This window comes from Solea senegalensis, linkage group LG4 (assembly GCF_019176455.1).
Source record: "Solea senegalensis isolate Sse05_10M linkage group LG4, IFAPA_SoseM_1, whole genome shotgun sequence".
Lineage (NCBI taxonomy): Eukaryota > Metazoa > Chordata > Actinopteri > Pleuronectiformes > Soleidae > Solea > Solea senegalensis.
In genome coordinates this window covers 26,310,972-26,328,282 of record NC_058024.1, presented here as the reverse complement: position 1 = coordinate 26,328,282, position 17,311 = coordinate 26,310,972, and the positions used below count along the sequence as shown (strand labels likewise).

The 17,311-nt window shown below is 40.2% G+C and overlaps 1 protein-coding gene across 2 annotated transcripts in view; it reads left to right on the top strand.

Moving 5' to 3' along the window:
• The window catches only part of srgap3 (SLIT-ROBO Rho GTPase activating protein 3), a 63,640-nt gene that overhangs the window by 32,576 nt on the left and 13,753 nt on the right, over positions 1-17,311 (top strand). For both annotated transcript variants that reach the window (XM_044023400.1, XM_044023401.1), the window contains exons 4-10: positions 2,128-2,190; positions 8,557-8,742; positions 10,310-10,438; positions 13,125-13,346; positions 13,442-13,543; positions 15,183-15,380; positions 15,477-15,561. In XM_044023400.1, the coding sequence (XP_043879335.1) occupies positions 2,128-2,190; positions 8,557-8,742; positions 10,310-10,438; positions 13,125-13,346; positions 13,442-13,543; positions 15,183-15,380; positions 15,477-15,561 (985 nt within the window). The remainder of the gene's footprint in view (positions 1-2,127; positions 2,191-8,556; positions 8,743-10,309; positions 10,439-13,124; positions 13,347-13,441; positions 13,544-15,182; positions 15,381-15,476; positions 15,562-17,311) is intronic.

The window sequence follows — 17,311 nt, the reverse complement described above, 5'->3', positions numbered from 1 at the left end:
GCGTCTTTGTCATCAAGGAGGAGAGAGTTGGAAATTCTTTGGGCCTGTTTTTAAAATATGTTTTATACTGTTAATAAAATAAAACTTTGTTTTTCTTTCATTTTAAATTGTTAATACACTATTTTAACATGCAGTAAATTATAAATAACTGACAGATATTTAAAACATTTCCTGGCCCCTTTATGGTTAAAATAAGATGTAAAAAAAAGGCTTAGGTGTGAAAGGGTTAAGTCCCTCTACATTATTTCAGTAAGTTTTTAATAGATTATAATTCTACCGTTTAATCCACGTTAGAGTCACATCTCCATTAAATCAGTGGCAGTAAAACAAAACAGTAAATCAAACAGTGGATTTAATGAGCTCAACCACAATTACTGTGTAACATTAAAGACAAATCAATAACACGTATTATGGTCACATTGTTGAGAGAAGCTCAACCAGCTTCCTGTTGCAGAATGTGTCTGCGTTGTTTTTTTGCGACTACTTTCAGTCGCAGAGAAGGTGTTGCTTTGGTCGTTTGGATGTGTCACATCACCACAGTGAGACTTTAGATTTGTTTTCTCACCTCGAATAAATGCATGTTCCATTCCACCTCCGTCCTGAGATCTTCTTACTTCCACTCCCTCCACCGCAGGCGTGTGCCGTGATTCTGATCCTGCTGTTTCGGCGTAATTTCATCGCCAAAATGGATGAAACTGGAGAGAAATTAAAATGGTGATGGATGCGTGTTTGATGTGTTACTGATTTGTCTGCGGAGCAAAAATATCATCATCAACACAGTTGAGTGTTTCTCTCTGTTGGAGGATGTCACACCTTGTCTTCACCCCCTCGATCACACATGAGGGAGGGTGAGAGCTAAAGTCTGAAGTAGGTCTTTCATACTTAAATACAAGAGAAAATAATCTTTGTACTCTGGTGCTTCATATTTGGCTGATGGATTAGGTTTTTGAAACTTTAGATCAATAAAATTGTGAGAAATTAATCAAACATCTTTCTGCATGGGGTTTGCATGTTCTCCCCGTGTGTGCGTGGGTTTCTCCGGGTTCCCCGGCTTCCTCCCACAGTCTGAAAAACATGCCATATGGGCATTAGGTAAATTGGACACTCTAAATTGACCGTGGGTGGTTGTTTGTCTCTATATTATGCCCTGTGATGGACTGGCGAACTGTCCAGGATGTGACTCCGCCTATCGCCCTATGTCAGCTGAGCTCACATGGTGGAGTAGTAGTCACTAAGGGTTGCATGTTCTCCCTGTGCTTCTCCACGTTCTCCACTGTCCTCCCACAGTCCAAAAACATGCAGTGGTTAATTGGACGCTGGTGAAGGTGTGTGTGTAAGAGTGCGTGGTTAGGATTGGCACCAGCAGCCCCGCTGCCCTCATGTGGAGAATAAATAATGTATGTTTTTATCAGCTGGAAACGTTGTTTTATTGCTGTTTTATTGATTTATCAGAACCAGTCTTAAAATCTTTAACGGCCCTTTGGACTGGAGTAGAAAAAGTCCATGGACTATGGAGACTACGGCCTGGTGGTGGTGCCACATAATAATAGTAAATAGGGTTTATCCTGTTGCTAACAGGCTTCCCGACCTGCGCTGCAGATGGTCCAGAATGTGGCGGCGTGTCTGGTCTTCAATTAGCCTAAAAGGACCACATGTCACCCCTCTGTTCATTGAGCTCCACTAGCTACCTTTAGCTCACTGATGCTAGCCTACCACCTACTTGAATGCTCTTCTAAAGGCTTACGTTACCCCTTGTCTACTCCGTTCATCAAAGGATTGTCGTGTGGCGGTGCCAACACCCCGCACAAGACAATCCAGACTCTTTTCGTGTGTCGTACCACGCTGGTGGAATGACCTACTGAGTACTTCTGTCTTCTGCTCGTCTGTCCTAGCACTTAGCTTACACTTACCCGTCCTCCTTGGATAAAAGCGTCCGCTAAATGCTTCAATGTAAATGTGTAACTGTAGGATTCATCCTGTGACGTCCGTGTACTAAAGTCGTCGACCTTCCATCCAAGAGTTTTTTCATGTATGTTTTCCGCTGACTCGACAAAGTCACTGCGTCCGCGTTCTTGTCTCAGCAGGTCGCAGATTTGTCGTCTCACCAGTGTTTTTTTTTCTTTTCAGAGCAAGGACATTGGGATCCAGATGCACGAGGAGCTGGTGAAAGTGACAAATGAACTCTATACTGTAAGTAACACGCAGATCAATCAGTCATGATGTTAAGTATTTCTAATAAATAGTTGTTGTCTGTAACTAAATACAGTATAATAACAGGTTGGGCTAAAAACATGAATCAATAATTCACTATCTTGATCATCGAGTCATCGCTTTGTGTTAGTTTTCTAATTTTCCAGCTCCTTAAATGTCAGTATTTCTGCTTTCTTTGCTCCATTTAACAGAGAAATCATTAAAACTGAATCGTTTTAGTTTGTGGACAAAAACAATTTCATTTCCAGGTTTAAAAAACACACTAATAAATATTTTTACCACATTTTTATGACATTTCATGGACCGAGCGATTACCAATCGACAGACGATTCGATGATAAACTCTGCCCTGACGATGGATGAGCACATTACGTCAGGGATAAAGACAGACTGTGTCGCTGCTGCACTGTTACTCTCAAGTCCATGAGTTCTTTATTGGGGGTTAGGATTAAGTTCCCAAAAACTGGATGAGCTCCAGGCAACTTGAGCAGATCAGCAGTCTTCTTTCCCCCTGAGGTGAAAGAGAAGAGACGGCAGCACTGACTTCTATGACTTATTCATCTGTGCAACGTGCTGATGAGAGTCAAACGACCAAAGGGCAGTTTTTGGCAGCTTCCTTTGATCCTTCCATCCGTACGTTTGGATACTGTGTGATGTTGAGCATGTGCTTATCAAAGCCGACGATGTTACATCCATTTGTAATTTCAAAGATCTGACATTAGATTTTTTCCAGAGACACTTATTTTGTATTTCTTCATACTTTGCTTCACCTTCTCTCCTCTCTCTCTCTCTCTCTCTCTGACGGTGAACACTGCTGCATCATAAATCTCCAAAGGTTCTTCTCCTCATACTTGACTTGGCCTCGGTGAAAGATTAAAAATCCAGATGCTGACGCGTGTGTGCATACCCCGAGTTTTCACTCAGTGTGGGACTGACTGTGGGAAATGTGTGAAACTTCACAGGAGCTGGAAAGTCAAGTCTGTTGCACGAATAACTGAAATAGATGGCGTCATTTTTCAGGGGGTTAACGTGAAAAACTCCGTGTTGCTCAAGGGCTCTGTAGCGCCCCCTAAGGTGAAAAGAGGCAAACTTGAAACTTGGTGGGAAGACGTAACAGCCCAAGACGAACAAAAAAAATCAATCCATGGCCTCAACTCAACAGGAAGTCGGCCATTTTGAATTACGTAAATGAGCGAATGAGTGCGTTTGTCATGCTGTCATAAAAAAAAAGTGCCTATTTTTACTAGACAAATGAAAGGTGAAAAGTTGTCAAAAGGTTTTGCGGATTTAAAACGTAATTTTGGCGAATTACGACCATTTGCCACGAAACAGGAAGTGACCTATAACTTTGGCATACATACGAGTTCCACCAAATTTCCCGAAACTTGGTGGGAAGATGTTATAGTCCAAGGCAAGCAAAAAAGTTGATTGTAACCATGGCCTCAACTCAACAGGAAGTCGTCCATTTGGAATTTTTGGGGTCCATCCCAGAGAGCGACCACGAACGCGTCTAATTCAAAACAAATTTGGCTGCAATACTATTCCGTGGCTTTGCACCTCTTGATGTCACGTGACTGCGTTCTCTGTCATTCCTGCTCCCTTTGATCACACAGAATAAAGTTGAAACTGTAGCGTGGATGATTTTCCGCTGGCTGCCAAGTCAACACTTTTTGTTGAGAGAGAAAACTATGAAATCCCATTTGAAATCCCTGACTGCTCAGAGACATGAAAAGACTGTAAGATGCGCCTGTTATTTGGATATTGTTGAGTAAGTATGATGACGCATGTGAAAGAGTGAAGTGTTGAGACTCTGACAGAAGCGTCGGTCACTTCCTGATGTAGCTCACAGCGTCACGACTCTTTTGAAATTCAGTTTTCTCTGCTTCGGTCCGTGTTAATTTCCTGCTACATCGATTTAATATCCCCACCGGGATCAATAAAGCTTAAGCTTATCTTATCTCTTTGATCAGCCACCTTGTGTCTGCTGCTTTCTGTGCCTCAGTCTTGTACTTAATTCATTTTTTTGTTGTCAACACTGATCCTGAGGCTCTCAGACGAGGATACGTTCGTTCATTCATTCATTCATTCATTCATTCATTGTTGATATGTGTTCATGTTCAAGAAACGGCAAAACATCTTGAATATGTTGATGATTTTTTTCCTTTTTCACCTCGTCCCCATTTTCCCAGTGAACAAAACTTTTGATAATCAATTATTCAGGTTTTTCTGTGTGTAAATAATTAAGATAAAATATTTTTCAGCATCTTAAATGTGACTATTTTCTATTTTCTTTTGTTCCGTGTCACAAATAAATCATTAAAAATGGAATCATTTAGGTTTTGGAACAAAACAGGACTCTTGAGGACAAAATTATTAAAATGTTTCAACAGCTCATTGTTTAATTGAAATAATGTACAGAAAAACACTCGTGAAAATACTCGTTAGCAGCAGCAGCAAGTACAGAAAACTGAGAAGTCATTTTTAACCGTTTATCACATCAAAATGTCCGTCTGGACCATAAAAGGGTCAGAGAATTACCCCTGAGTAAGCGCTTTTGCCCGTTTTTTAATCTGGCAGTTATTTACAATTTTCTGCATGTTAAAACAGTGTATTGAACATTTAAAATGAAGGAAAAACTAACAGTTTTATTTGGAACACCAGACTTTTTTGTCTCGATGTCCAAAAACAGGCCAAAAAATGGAAACTACTGTATCTACAGGCTTTTCCAACTCTGTCTCTGGTGACAAAGACACCAGATTCTCTGGCAACAACAGTGTTACTCTGGGTGTTAAAGGGTTAAGAGAGTTGGAGAAAACACCTGTACATACAGTAGTTTCCATTTTTTTGGCCTGTTTTTGGACATTGAGACAAAAAAAGACTCAAATTTTATTTTAAAAATGTTTTATACAGTTCAAATTTCAAATCCGGTGTTCACAACTACAGTGTCTTTTCTCTGTGTCCATTGTTAACACACTATTTTAACATGCAGTCAATTGTAAATAACTGACAGATATTGAAAGTTATTCTGGAAAAATGGGTAAAATGACTGCAGATTTCTTCTGATAGCTAAAAACTGGATGCAGTTGTTGTTTGAAAACCAACATTTACAAAAATGCAAACTTCATAGTTATGGTGTCGCTGTAGAATCTCTGCTGTGGAGTCAAACAGCCTCAGGCCTGATATCACAGGACGGAACAACACCACACAGACCTCCCGGAGCTGAAGCTCAGTATTCTGCAAACAAACAACTGAAGGCTTTTTTGCTGGTTGGTTCAAAGTTTGGCGAGAAACGAGAGAAATGTAAAGACACTGTGTGGCTGCCTGAGGATGAACAAGTCGAGTGTTGGCCTAGTTTCTGTCTTTGTGTTGCACCTACATCAACATCAGCTCTGACACTCTGAGAAGAGACTTGTGTCCTTTACTCTGGACTTTGCCTCGAAGCTCTTTGTTGCTGTTTGTCACTCTGTTGTCCTTGTTGTTCCTGTACTGCCTGGAGAGGAGCTGCACAGAGCAGAGATACAATAAATAGAGCCTCCTCTATTTACTGGGCCACAACCAGTAAATATTATTATTGCCGTGTTTGAGGTCAGTGGGAGACTTGAGTTGTGGAGTGACCAAATGGCGAGTGTGACCTTTGATGGGCGTAGATTAAAAGAAACCTCTACTGCGTAAGTGCAGCATCATTTACTTTATGACAGGAAACAAATAAATCAGTGTTTATGCAGAGTGTGGAACATCCTGAGGTGTTCATGGTAAAAAACGCAGCTCACATCTGGACTCTGCTTTAACGAGGCCTAAGAAGGTTTAAAGGTAGGGTAGGAGATCCTGGAAGAACAGTTAGAGCAGGCTACATTTTTAATTCCCATTTCTTCAGACTTCCCTCTGAAGCTCCGCCTCCTGAGCACAGGAACGCGCAACGCACACAGATTCAACTTTCACTACTTTTCAATGACTTTTCAAGTTTTTTGGATTCTTATTGGCCAAATTTTATTTTACTCTCTTTAGTAGCACTTTCTCAAACTATGGTACTCAAACACTTATTGTACCTGAATAGTTATGTAATATATTTTAAACCTTTAACGCAGAGTGTATCGCAGAATTCAAAAGTCCAAGCACCTTTCTTTAGACTTCCCTCCGATGCTACGTCTGTGCTTTTCGGTGACGCTTACTTTTTGGGATACTTGTTCAACGTGTTGGTCTTGGATCGCTCTGCATAAGCCTTTTTCTTGGCAGTAGCTTTTCCCCAAAAACGCGTCTTTCTCCCATTTGCGACCCAGCACCTGTTGTTCGCTAACCCTTTTGTGCCATAACGTTGCTGCAACTGTCGCGTTGGATTTAGCAAAGCTAGCATAAGCTCTGGCCTCGTCTTCTGGGATGTTATTTGACTCCACATCTGGAGTCAAATAACATAATATGAGATGGGCTGATGGAGGTGACACGTGACCAAGGTCGATTTTTGTCCAAGTCCGTCCCTGGCCATAAATAATAGATTATAAAACCGAAGCTGCGGGCCACACAACATCACACGGGCCCGGACTTTGGACTTGCCTGAATTCATTGGTTACAAACGGGGTGTGAAGAGGATTTTAAGCAATAACAAAAACAGTAAAAACATGCTCCATAAAAGTGTTGTGGCTCTGTAAATGTAGAAAAAGATGAACAAGGCTGGATTTGATGAGAAGTTTCTCTCCAGAAAAGCCACAGTGAGAAGGGGATAAAGAGCTGAGGATTTTCACCACACTCGACCCTGAACCCTCCCCTGGTTCCACTTCAAGTGTTCCACATGTAGCGACATCTGTGTTACCACTGTATTGATCCTGCAGACCACCGTGAAACACCCGACTCAAAGCAGACTTTGGAAGGAGAGAGAGAGACGGATCGTAGTGGAATTCCTTCTTTCAGCTTATTTTTTGAGTTCATGTCTCAGAGGAAACAGTGTGTGAGGGAATATGAGGATCATAGCAAGTGTGTATGTGGACTCTTTAACACAAGCACATCCCAGACGACGCATTTGCACACAGACATTTACCATAATTATGCGACGGTTTATGTTATCGGAGAAATTCCAACGGTTTCTGTAAGCTAATAAGTTGCACGTCAAAGCCGACGTGCGGTTATTACGGTAATTTCACTCGCGCTGAAAGGAAGACATTGAGACAAAAAAGACTCAAATACTACTTTAATTACTTTAACTATGTTTTATAAGCTTCAAATTTAATTTTTTTTTTGGTTTTTCTTCATTTCAAATTGTTATCTGTAAATAACTGCCAGATATTGAAAGTTATTCTGGGAAAAATGGGCAAAAGCACTTAGTTACAGGACATTTTCTGGTTAGAATAAGAAAAAAAAAGTCCACACAGACATTTTGAGGCTTATGAGTTAAAGGGATAAAGTGTTTTTTGTTTTTAAATTAAAGGTTTTGTTTTTCTTCATTTTAAATTGTTCATACACCATTTTAACATGTAGTCAATTTGAACTAACTGCCAGATATTGAAAGTTATTCTGGCAGTTAAACTTAAATAGACTTAACATATATATTTAACATATTTTATATAACATATAAATATAAATGCCACACAGACATGTTGAGGCTCAGGTGTTGAGGGTTAACGTTTGGCCTCGAATTCTCCACACAACAATTATCAATGAAATAAAGGAGGATTGTTCATATTTGAAAACAAACTGAGTCCCAACAGTGAAGTCTGTGTTTATGGTCAGCCGACTCTTGATAAAACTATTACTGATGCATTTAATCACTATTTTATTCTTTTCTGTAGGACAGCAACTCACAGCTAATTTGTAAATTAACTTAATTTGTAAATTAAACGGCTGTTTCAAATGAAGAATACACTTCAAATCATGATGACACTGCTGGGTTTTGTTTAATTCACATTCTATGATATTCTATTGTATTTTTTCCCCATCTTTTACTCATAAAACTCATTATAATTGACAGAGAATTTTATTTATTTTCTTTGAAGGAAGTGACTTTGACGTTGACCTTTTTTGTCAGTTTTATTTTTGTAAAAAGCATTTTTAAACTGTTGTGGGAATGAGACGTGTGTCTCAGATCCACTGTGTGAGGATGGAATAACACATTTACCTCAGGAAATGAGTAAAGTAAAAACAATGTATTTTTTGGGTGAAGTGGCCCTTTAAATATAAAACTGTATGTCAATGAAAATCCAAAGTAGTTTAGTATTTTTTTAGTAGTTTAGCAAACTGTTGCCTGACTTTTCTTTACACTCTAAACAATAAATATGATATATATTGATAAAATAAATGAAGCTATTGTCTTATTTGTGTCCGAGTCGGTCACTGGTTAATCTGACTCCGTCTCCCGCAGGTGATGAAGACGTACCACATGTATCACACCGAGAGCATCAGTGCGGAGAGCAAGCTGAAGGACGCAGAGAAGCAGGAGGAGAAGCAGTTCAGCAAATCGGGAGACCTCAACGTCAACCTCCTGCGTCACGAGGACCGACAGCCGAGACGCAGCACCGTCAGGAAGATTGAGAAGATGAAGGAGAAGGTGAGTCTGAATTCTAATCTTCAGAGTCTCCCTTTTATAAACTCCTGTTCCTCGGCAGCACACGTTCACATCTTATGCAAATCTGCAGCTTGTGCAGAGTCTCCGAGCACGCTGAACTCGTATGAGTGAATTTTTTTATTCTGGATCTGCTCCTGGAACGTCTTCATGCAAATGAAACCACAGGAAATCAAAAAGGGTTTCACGGGCGACAGGCAGGTATATCCTCAGAGATGCTGCTCGGCTTTTGAGAGTATTTATAACAATATTCCTCTTCGCTGTGTCGCCGTCTTCTAAGCCTTCATTTCATTACTAGGAAAGAAAGAGGAAAAAATCTAAATCTAAAATCTGCTTTCTGCCTGACATGTGCATCGCTATGGTGACATGAAATGTACAATACACTCTCTGTCTATGGTGAAATGTATATATAATGAGAATAATTGTGCTTTTGTAATTACTGTGTTTTCATCGGAGTTTGGTCGTTTCAATTGAATCAGTTTGTGATATTTCTGTTTAAAGTGAAGTCATTTTATTCGACAATTCTAAATTATTATATTATATTATGTATTATACAATTATTTTATTACTACATACAGTGTCCAAATAAGGGTGCACACTTATCCAGCCATGTTTGTTCAACTTAAATCACTATAAACACAAAGACATTCAAATAACACAAATATCCCTTTAGATTTTTGTATTATCTGGAGAAAAAAAATCAAATATCTATAGCCCTCACAATACTGTAATAAACACAATTTATCATTTATTTACGACCAAATGAATTGATTTCATCTGCCAACATTTAACCTTCTTTAATTTGATTATTTAACCTTTATTTTAAGAACAAATTCTTCTTTACAATGTTGGTGTGGAAGAGGGAGAAAACAGAAGATACAAACACATTAAAACACACATGTAAACACATGTTTGTGGTGAGCTGGACCAGTAAAATAATAGCATACAGTTTTAACTAATAAACAACAAGGACTTCCAATGTCTCCCCTTTATTTTACATTTTTACAAAACATATTATAAAAAAACAGATATTCTTTGAGAATTAAAAAAGAAAAAATCTAGTTTCACAAATTCATCCTGAGGGCCAGACTGATCTCTCGCTCCTCTTTCAAATAATATAAAAAATATACAACTTAGAATCAACTTGAGCATTAAGCAAAGGAACCATACAGTATAATGTTCATTTATGATTTCTGGATGTTATTCTTCGTGCAAAGCTCACACTGTTGTCTTCTGCTTGTGGAGGTTTGATATTTAAGTTAAAGGAAAACCTTCATAAACACAACACGTGTAAAATAAGCTACTTAAAGCCGCTGAGTACGAGTCTGACTGTGTCACCTCAGCATCCAGAGGAGACTCGTCGTTCCTCCTTCCCTGCAATCTCTCCTCATCCCTTATTCCCTGAGCTGCATTTGCCTGAGCACACACTTAAATCCTCCCCACTGCTTCATCTCTTCAGCACTTAGGCTTTTTTATTTATTTTTCCTCCCTTCATCTGCCTTGTCTCCTCTCCTCTCCTCTCCTCTCCTCTCCTCTCCTCTCTCCTCCCCAGAGACAAGCCAAGTACTCGGAGAATAAGCTGAAATGCACAAAAGCCCGGAACGACTATTTGTTGAACCTGGCAGCGACAAACGCCGTGGTGGCAAAATATTACATCCACGACGTCTCTGATATGATCGATGTAAGTATGTGCACACACACATGCACATGCATGCACGCACACACGTGCACACACACACGTGCTGGTGATGTACATACATCTCTGTCTCTGTCTCATTCAGTCCCGCTCTGTTGGCCGTTTGTTTCCAAGCTGCTGTGTCGGCCCGATGAATGTGTTTACCACCAGCTTTTGTGCATTATTAATGTCTGATGAACTTCACACTGAGTGACGACTGCTGATGTGAGTTAATGAGTTAAAAGGTTTGTGCTCTCGGAAAAAGCGGAGAAGTTGCGCGTCAAAGCGCCACCGTGTGGTTATTACGGTCATTTCACTCTCGCTGTTGTAGGAAGCCGGCGAATCAGCGTCTTTGTGAGCAGGAAGTTGGAAAAACGCCTGTACGTACACTAAGTTTTGGCCTGTTTTTGCACATTGAGACAAAAAACTCAAACAAATGTTACGTAAAATATGTTTTATACTGTTCTAATTTCAGTTTTAACACGTCAAATCTGGTGCTTGTGTATATCTACAGTGCCTTTTCTAAATTTTAAACTGTAAATAACTGCGAGATAGGCAGAGTTATTTTGGGAAAATGGACAAAAGCACTTCAGCATTTTAGTTACAGGACATTTTCTGGGCCCTTTTATGGTTAAAATAACAAAAACAGACATTTTGAGGCTTAAGTGTTAAAGGGTTAACCAGAAAAGGGCCCAAAATGTCCTGTAACTAAAATTGAAGTGCTTTTCCCAGAATACCTTTCTGGGGAACCTAACAATAACAATTTACTGTGTAAATAATGGTGTATTACCAATTCAAAATTAAGAATAACAAAAATGTTCTCAATTTTTAAAAAAAGACACTGCAGTTGTACATGAACACCAGATGTTGTGTTTTAAATCTGAACTTTGAACAGTATAAAACATATTTAAAATAACATTTGTTTGAGTTTTTGTCTAAACGTTCAAAAACAGGCCAAAAAAATGAAAAATGTCCGGAAATTGTTGGAAGGCTGAGCCCCAGAGTGTGCCGTGTCGTGTGTCGGTGTCGTGTGCCGTGTGCCGTGTGAGTGGATTTTCTGGTCAGTGAAACTTAACGTCATGTAAATCTCCCGGTCTGATGTGATGTGATTTCTGATTTGAAACAATCACAGATAACATATGATGAGATAGTTCAGATAGAAGGAACTCTAAACCTGTGTCGTGCAGAGTAAAAGGTCAGGTGTGCTGGTCGTAGCCGGACGTACCCAGACATTCTTTGCTGTCCAGTAAAAATGTCCAAAAATGTCCAAATCACCTGTTCAGCCACAGAAACAAAACAGTGTTTGTCGGGTCACACAAATAGAACTTTGTCAGTTTGACATGAGCGTGATGAAAACGATGTTCGTTCAGTGACAAAGACGTTTGATCCTGTGACTGTAAAATAAGATTAATGTGATATATTTAACTGTACGTCCCTGCAGAAAAGTCTGTGACGATAAACAAGATGCCGGCTTTCCTGTTGGGTTCAGATCATAGGTCTTCACTACCAAGTTTCGTCCATGTACGTTAAACCTTGCCCCTAACAGACGGCCTAATAGAAGTTTTTGGGGTCCGTTTTTAGCCCCTCCCACTTCCACTTTTTGGCGCCCATTCGCCAAACCACTTTCTGATGTAACATTTTCACCATGTCTGATGCGGTCGCAAAAATCTGGGGGCATATGAAGGCTGTATACTGTATAATGCTGCTGCTGCTGCTGCTGCTGCTGCTGCTGCTGCTGCTGCTGCTGCTGCTGCTGCTGCTGCTGCTGCTGATATGAACACACTCTGTCAGTTTGTTTGTTTATTTCATTTACTCCCGTCGGTCTTTTGTCTGCACAGCCACGTTGACTGAGTAGTGCAATCAGGCTTGTGCACTAAAATAGAGCGACTCCTTCCCTTGGTGCTAAAGAGCACTAAATAGCATTTACTTAGTGATTCACTGAGCTGTCAGGTGCCTCGAGCCTCTCTCTGTCTCTAAACTTCCTCACCACCATCGTCTGCTTAATGAGGTTACTTCACACAGCTCGGTGTGATAAGACGCCCTAATTATCCCTCGTGTCCCACTGTGCTCGCTCCTGTAATTCTCTGAACTCCACGACTACTTTTGAAAGGTAACTTGTAGTCGGATCTTATTTTCAGGGAGGATTTAGTCCACGGAATAGATCTGAACATGAAAGAATCTGCTCAAAGACTTTTATTTATGTTATAAGTAGATTAACAGCAGCTGAAAATGGTTCTTTCTGACCCACAGTGGTTTAACTTCCTATTTGGAGTACTTCAGGGCTATTATTATGTAGTTTGAGGTAGAGGTTTTTCCCATTATTATTTATTAATCAGCCAATTAAAACAACTTACTCATTTATGTTCTCAGAAAAAACTTTATTTTTTTCAACCAAAAGTTGAGGTTTTTTTTAGTTTTTTCATGTCATTTAATATTTGGTTTGTATGTTATACTACTATATTACTAGATACTATACTATACTACTATATTACTATATTTGTTTGTATTATCTGTTATCATCATAGTTATTTTTTATCAGATGGAAGAAAAAAGAAAATCTGCTTGAAAAAGCATTGAATTAAAAGACATTTTACTGGATTTTTTGCTGATTTTCCTTTTTGCCCTTCGTTCTCCACCTTCACCAAGTCTTTCATTGTTTATTAGTTTATTTCAAATATTCTGACCTCCACAGTGCTGTGACCTTGGCTACCACGCCAGCCTGGCTCGCACCTTCAGGACGTATCTATCTGCCGAATACAACTTGGAGACATCGCGCCACGAGGGGCTGGACATCATCGAGAACGCCGTGGACAACCTGGACTCCCGCAGCGACAAGCACAAGATCATGGACATGCACAACCAGGTGTTCTGTCCTCCGATGCGCTTCGAATACCTGCCGCACATGGGAGACGAGGTGAGATGAGTTCACATCAGCTCTCGTGACAGATTTTGTGTCCGTTTGTGCTGACTCAGTCCGGTGGGTTCACTTTGACTCCTCCTCCTGCTCAGGTGTGCCAGGTGAGCGCCCAGCAGCCTGTGCAGACTGAACTCCTGATGCGCTACCACCAACTGCAGTCCCGCTTAGCCACCCTGAAGATTGAAAATGAGGAGGTGAGGATTTATAATTTTTACACTATATAGTAACTTCACCTTGGCTCGACTCTACACAGTTTGGTTGGTTTTTCCATTACAATATAGCACCTCCTCAACGTGGGCGGAGTCATCACAGCACGGCTGCGTGAAACTGCCGTGACATCGTTTTATACGCGACACACACAAGCGTAGGCTGCGCGTGAAACCCAGATTTTGGAACAGCGCGCTGGGTGCGAACTCAATTTCCTGCCCCACCAGTAGGTGGAGTATTGAGCCCCGCTCGCCAGGCAGAAAAAACATTTTGACAAGAAGAAGAAGAAGTCGCCAAGGACAGTCATCCGAGCCTCGAGCTGGCTGACGCCCCGACGGGCCTTCAGCTGTGAACCAGACGTGTCTGAGGGAACTGTAGCGTCGTTCTCTTCTTCTTTGGTACGAATGCATCCAGACTTGCACCGCCACCCGGTGGGGAAGTGAGATACTACAGGACCCTGACAGCTTGTAAAGCAGTTGTTTTCAGTGTAACTGAATCATTAGAATCAAGTTAATTAGACAGATTTGTTCAGTCGGGTTTTTAAGTCTTTTTAACTGAGCTACAGTTCGGCATTGTTCGCTTTGATTCTTGTGTCTCTTCCCGTGATGTCGTCAGACTGCCGTCACCGCGCGTAGCATCGCCTCAGCTCGCTCGGAACCTCATCTGAGCAGGTACTAAAAAAGTACCAGGTATCGCTAATGGAAAAGCAAAAATAAGTCAATCTTCACCATTGCCCTCGAAAAAGAAAGCCCTGTCTCACGTTCATGAGCGCTAAGGACAGAACCATATGTTGTCATCGTACGTTCCCTCCGTGACCTTTTTTAGATCATCATAGAGAACATATTTAGATCCAATTGCGCTGAACACTGTGTGTTTTCCATCAAGTAATAAGTGAAATTGTGTCTTTTTCTCATCAAGAGGCGTCGACACAAAGGTGCAAAGGGAGGTGATAATGACTGTGGTCTGTTAGCCGTGCCTGTGCCAATGGCTCTGCCTCTTCTTCTTCTTCTTCTCCTGTCTCCCCCCGTTTCGTGTTGTGGAGTGTTTATATATAATGGACGAGCCGTGTCATTAGTGAAAATGAGGTTAATCAATCTCGGCCCCAAACAAAAAGCCTCCCCGCGCAATTTCACACATAATTTTCTGTCTCTCTTTGGGAGGATGTCTTCATTTACAGCTCTTAGTCTGATGTATGACGCACAACCCCTGGGAGGTTTTGGACTTGTGCTGCTTGGTGTACCAGTACAATCCAAGGCCATTTATTATTTATGGCCCAGTTTGTCTTTGAGATATGGATGAGATATATATATATATAAATATACATACATATGTATGTATGTATATATATATATATATATATATGTATATATATATATATATATATATATATACATATATATACACATACGTATGTATATATATATATATATATATATATATATATATATATATATATATATACATATGTATGTATGTATGTATGTATATATATATATATATACATATCTATGTATGTGTATATATATACATATGTATGTATGTATATGTATGTATATATACATGTATATATATATATATATATATGTATGTACGATCCTCATCATTTCGCCTCCCTCGTCTGTGCAGGTGAGAAAGACCTTGGACGCCACCATGCAGACGATGCAGGACATGTTGACGGTGGAGGACTTTGACGTTTCGGACGCGTTCCAGCACAGCCGCTCCACCGAGTCCATCAAGTCCGTGGCCTCCGAGTCCTACATGAGCAAGATGAACGTGGCCAAGCGGAGGGCCAACCAGCAGGAGACGGAGATGTTCTACTTCTCAGTATGTCCATGTGATTTTGAGCAGTTTGTGTTGACACTGGATTGGTGCTGCTCTTCACGTCCTCTTCTTCTTCTTCTTCTTCTCGCCGGGGTCTAGAAATTCAAAGAGTACCTGAATGGCAGCAACCTCATCATTAAGCTGCAGGCCAAGCATGACCTTCTGAAGCAGACTCTGGGCGAAGGTAAGAGGTCTCATTTCTCTTCATCTCGTCTTTTTAATGGGGTTTGTGCGCGGCCCAGTGTTTCATCCTGTAATTATGACCCGCAGATTCCTGCCATCAAGCTCTATAAAATCACTGCCCTCAGGGCGGCAGGGCTGCAGGTCTGAGATGAGATATGAGACCACGGGAAGGAAGGAAAAGAGGAAAAATGGTCTGACTGTCACAGCAAAAACAGACCGTTTTCCTCTTCCTCCTTTGTCCTTATCTCCGCTGGTTAAATGATTATACTATGTGGTGTAGAGGTAGAGAGGGTTTCCAAGTCCAGCCTCTGAGAGGAAGGACTGCCCTGGGTTCCTCCCTTCCCCAGGGATCCCCTTGTCACCTCAGCCGTGAACCATTCACGCCCAATCAATCAGCAGCAGCACCGGGCTCAAGCCCATTTCTGCAGCTGCTCCTGCATCAGGGCTTCAGCTAATAGAAACGGGGAAACACAGCTGAGGCCTTGAGCATTTATGCATATTTTGTCTCGATATCACACCTTGGATTCATTCATTTCTTAATTTATTCATCCGCCCTATTTAATTGAGCTTTGTTGTGTCCTCAGTATCTCAACGCGTCCTTGTAATTCCCTCAGTTCTATTGTGGCAAACAGCTGACTGCATGAAGCTCTTTAACACTCACATTATGGTTGCGTGTCAATTGCTGGATAGATGTGTGTGTGTGTGTGTGTGTGTGTGTGTGTGTGTGTGTGTGTGTGTGTGTGACATGTGGCGTCTCCAGGTACCACCAATGTTTAATTATTCAGGTGATCAATCAGGACTTATTGAGTCGTGGTCATTAGCTCGTTGCTTCACACACACACAACATAGTGCACGTCTGTGTTTGTGAGCGTGATGGAGAGAACAAGCTGAGTCTGGTGAGAGCAACATCTGTATTAATGAAAACATAATCAAGGTTTGGCACAAGACGAGACAGATGAGGATATTTGCCAGCGCTGATAACCAGGCACCGCTTCCCTGTGTTTGTTTTATTAAAGCACTGTTGTGAACAAACAATTCAGTTTTTCTCTTATTTAATCAGGAGGCGCTGCGTCTTCTTTAAATTGATTTCAGTTGGAAACGTTTTATTCTGTAATCTGTAATAATCTGTATTACGACCATATTCTTGAAAGATTACAATTTAGGATCAAAGGATTACAACTTTATTCTCTTAAAATCACAACTTCTCATATTTGACTTTATTCTCATAATATTGCGACTTTATTCTCATAATATTACGACTTTATTCTCATGATTTTATGACTTTATTCTCATAATATTACAACTTTATTCTCTTAAAATCACGACTTTATTCTCATGTTTTAGACTTTATTCTCATAATATTCACTTTATTCTCATAATATTGACTTTATTCTCATAATATTACGACTTTATTCTCATAATATTCGGGCTTTAATCTCATGGTTTTTTTATGACTTTATTCTCATAATATTGCGAATTATTCTCATGATTTTACGACTTTATTCCCATAATATTAAGACTTTATTCTCATAATATTACGACTTTATTCTCATGATTTTATGACTTTATTCTCATAATATTACGACTTTATTCTCATAATATTACAACTTTATTCTCATAATATTTGTATTTCGTAGTTGTACTCACATGAGCCAGAATGTTTGCTAACACTATTTAAAACCTTAAAAATCTGTATTTGTATTCAATCCTCTGTGAGACATCGGAAAGTAAAATGCCAGTGTGTTGTGTTG